Source organism: Uranotaenia lowii, chromosome 2 (assembly GCF_029784155.1).
Source record: "Uranotaenia lowii strain MFRU-FL chromosome 2, ASM2978415v1, whole genome shotgun sequence".
In the NCBI taxonomy this organism is placed as follows: domain Eukaryota; kingdom Metazoa; phylum Arthropoda; class Insecta; order Diptera; family Culicidae; genus Uranotaenia; species Uranotaenia lowii.
In genome coordinates, this window is record NC_073692.1 from 412,607,529 (window position 1) to 412,611,019 (window position 3,491).

General features: G+C 39.6%; 1 protein-coding gene across 1 annotated transcript; it reads left to right on the top strand.

Annotated features, from left to right (window-relative positions):
- The first annotated feature begins 1,559 nt into the window (after positions 1–1,559).
- On the top strand, positions 1,560–2,954 carry LOC129748480 (phospholipase A1 1-like). The gene is made up of 2 exons (XM_055743121.1): positions 1,560–1,614; positions 1,672–2,954. Exons 1-2 carry the CDS (start codon positions 1,572–1,574, stop codon positions 2,754–2,756), a joined length of 1,128 nt encoding a protein of 375 aa, XP_055599096.1. The 5' UTR covers positions 1,560–1,571; the 3' UTR covers positions 2,757–2,954.
- The last annotated feature ends 537 nt before the right edge of the window (positions 2,955–3,491 follow it).

The window sequence follows — 3,491 nt, forward strand, 5'->3', positions numbered from 1 at the left end:
TTCGTCAAGTTATGTCATGAGCAGAGCATAAAAAATTCACCGTCATCAGTCATAAAACTGTGACTGTGAAAAAGTTAAAGCAGTCGCATTCATAACAGACGCCTTCAAATGAGTAACCAAGCAAACAATCTCGCCTCAACCTTCAGTCAAATGAAACGTCGGAATAATCATAGTCGCCTTCAGCCCGTCGTCGTCTTTTTGACTGTGACGGAATAATGTTTAGATAAAAAAACATCTTAAGACGACGCCGAAAAACAACGTGGCTGAAAATAAATCTGAAAACAACGATCATCGTTTCCGTTTTTGGAGATCAGTCCAGGATAGTTCGGGACCGGGACATTTTCGAACGTAACATCAACTGTCACGAACGATGAGAATTCGCTAGGGACTAGAAGGACAATATAGACTATGCACAAAAAATTGCCTTTCATAATTATCTATATAAAAATTAAAATATTGTAATTCCGCAATTGGTAGTATTTTTTTAATCCGAATTTTATTTGTTTTTGACACTGGCAAATCGCCCAACAAGCAATCCAAATTTACAAAATTTTTCGAATCATACATAAAATGCTTTGAACCTACGCCGTCAACTTGCTTAACGACCGTCGCTTGAAAAATAACATCCATCACGTGAAGAGAAATCCATGACGATAGTCAAGCTTTTCCAGTCCCTTGAAGTTTGACTAGTAGTCAAATGAGATTTGAAACGTGACGATGAAGGAAAATCAGCAACCATGTCAACTATTAGTGTTTTCGTTTATTGGCAGTGGCAACCTAGTTACCCACAAGTTTTGCCCTAACTGCTGTTATTACGTTCGGTTATTAATTCAGAAGTCCACTAGTTTTGCCCGAGATGTGAACCTCAAGCAGGCGGTTGCACCCCGTAAAAATTGTCAGTGTTGGGGGTAAGCATAAGGGTGAGTATAGCAACCATATATTTGCATCGTCCCGGGTAACGATTCTGTTTGTTTATTCAGAAAAAGTTTTGCCCCGCGCGAGTGGAGACAAACGAAAACGGCATATGATGCTTAAAAAATGTCTGCTCTGGTCATGAGACGGTATACTATGTAAATAAAAAAATAAACCGATGCTAACACCACCAGCTCACAGAAAGAGTACTGTGTATGCCGTGACCGAGACTCGATCTCATGACCTGACATGACCATAAGAAAACTGAAACGCTATCCTCTAGGCCACGGTTGGCGGCACCTTGCATTCCACCGAGACTACCTTTTTTTCAGGTTCGTATAACGATCAGAGGTGGTGTCTGCTGGGAATGAGTTTTACAATCCTTCCTCGTTGAACCGACCAATTCAGAATAACAAACTGTGTTAACGCATTAACCCGCCATGCTTTTGATTGCATTCTATAAATACTAAAACATTTTACTTTGAAGAATTGCTATAATTATTTTAATATGTAATTCTAATGGGGTCCTACTTCATTAGCTAATCTGAAACATCTTTTGAAGTTTTCGTTTGGAAAACATTCAGTCGGTATAGCGAATGGTGTGATTAAATAAATACTGCCCTTTAAAAGCAGATTTTCTCGAAGACGGACTTCACAAGATGTCCCGGTTAATTGTGATCGTACTCGTTGGGTTTTTAAATTGTAGGAAATCTGGAAAAAAAACAAAGACCACATTAAAAATATTTTCAATACTTTTAGTGATATCTATCCCACCGGGTATCAACTCAGGCTACAACATGACAGAGGTGATGAGATACCTTCCTGATGCTCACTCGAGAGAAATATTTCGAAAGAATTTTTACCTCGATTCCGCGGGACGGATACACCGTCGGAGTCACAAACCGTCTGCAGTGGATCCTTGGTTGTTGAAGTATTTCTACCCAGACGAAGCTGGTCATCTTTATCCTATCAAGGATTTTAGATCAGCTCGATTTTTCTTCTCCCGCAAAACACGTTTCCTATTGTACACCAAGGGACACAGTCGTCGCCAGATTTTGCGCCGTAAGGATCCGGAATCGATTCGAAGATCGAGATTCGACAAAAATAATCCAACCAAAATCATCATCCATGGGTTCCGGGAAAACGCCAAAGCTGAGATCAACAAACTGCTTCGCGATGCCTATTTTTCCAAAGGGGAGTATAACGTGATTGTGGTTGAATGGGATGCTGGATCTTTCCTGATATGTTACCTGATCGCTCGTGGAAGGGTCGAAAAAATTGGACGATCTGTGTCCACTTTGATAAACACTCTGGTGAAGGCTACGGAAATATCGCCGAGCTCCATTGAGTTGATCGGATTCAGCCTTGGTGCTCATGTTGCAGGAAATGCTGGCAAATTCCAGAAGGGTAAGATCGGTAAAATCTATGCACTAGATCCGTCAGGGGTTTTCTTTACCCCCAGTAACAGGGATTGTGTGAAAAAAACTGATGCCCAAATTGTGGAAGTAATCCACACCAGTTGCCTGGGACTGCGAGAGCCTATTGGGACCGTTGACTTCTACATGAACTCGGCCTTCCATCAACCGGGTTGTTCGACAGACATATTCTCTTCCTGTTCCCATCAGCGGGCTTATCGTTATTTCGCCGAGTCTGTCACCAGCACCGTTGGATTTTGGGGGAAGAAGTGCCAAAAGATGCAATACAATTCAAATGGTGTAGGGTGTGATGAATTTGCAACCGAAACTCTACAAATGGGTGAACGAGATGGTGATCAAACGGGAATGGACGGAAACTATTTGATAGAAACCAATAATAAGCCGTCGTTTTCTCAAGGAAAACCATAATGGTATTTCTAAGAACGCTTGTATCGGTCAAAACGAATTCTACAAACAATTTCAATCTCAAAGTAAACTGCTATCCAGGCTCGGGGAATGCTACTGTTTTGTAAATCTTAAGAAAAAAAAAGTAAACCTGGTCTATCTGAGTTACCTAATGTATAGAGGAACTTTGTATACTAAAGTGAATAACAAATTAGAATAATGTTTATATCAAAACGATGATTTAACCGAATTTTCAAAAAACACTCTACATAAGGTGTTCAATAGTTAAAAATGTTTGCTTTCGAATACCCGGAGAGTCCATCTAGATTCCAATCAAACAATCAACTCAAAGCTCAAAGCTCAGAACTCATGCAACTCTTTTTGCGGTATAGGTATGTATGCACATTTCGTTTGTACTTATTTTACCGAATTTTGGTTTCTATTACCTTTCAATGTCACCGACTTATGCACACAAAAACATTTAAACCTCATTTTGACGAATTTCGAACTTCTACACGTTGAGCCTTTCACCTTAGTTTTAGTTTTAGTTTAGTTTTTAGTTGTGGTTTATTAATGCAACATAAGATTTACATCTTTTAATTCGTTACAAATGGTTGGTAAAAAAGAATTCATATTTGTTTCTGAGGTGTTCATTTAAATTGCGCCTATCTCACTAACTATGCTCCGTAGTCTGCAAATGATGCTTTAGTTCTATTGCCCCTCGCCAAGCCATGCCAGTAAATTTTAAAGATACTTTTC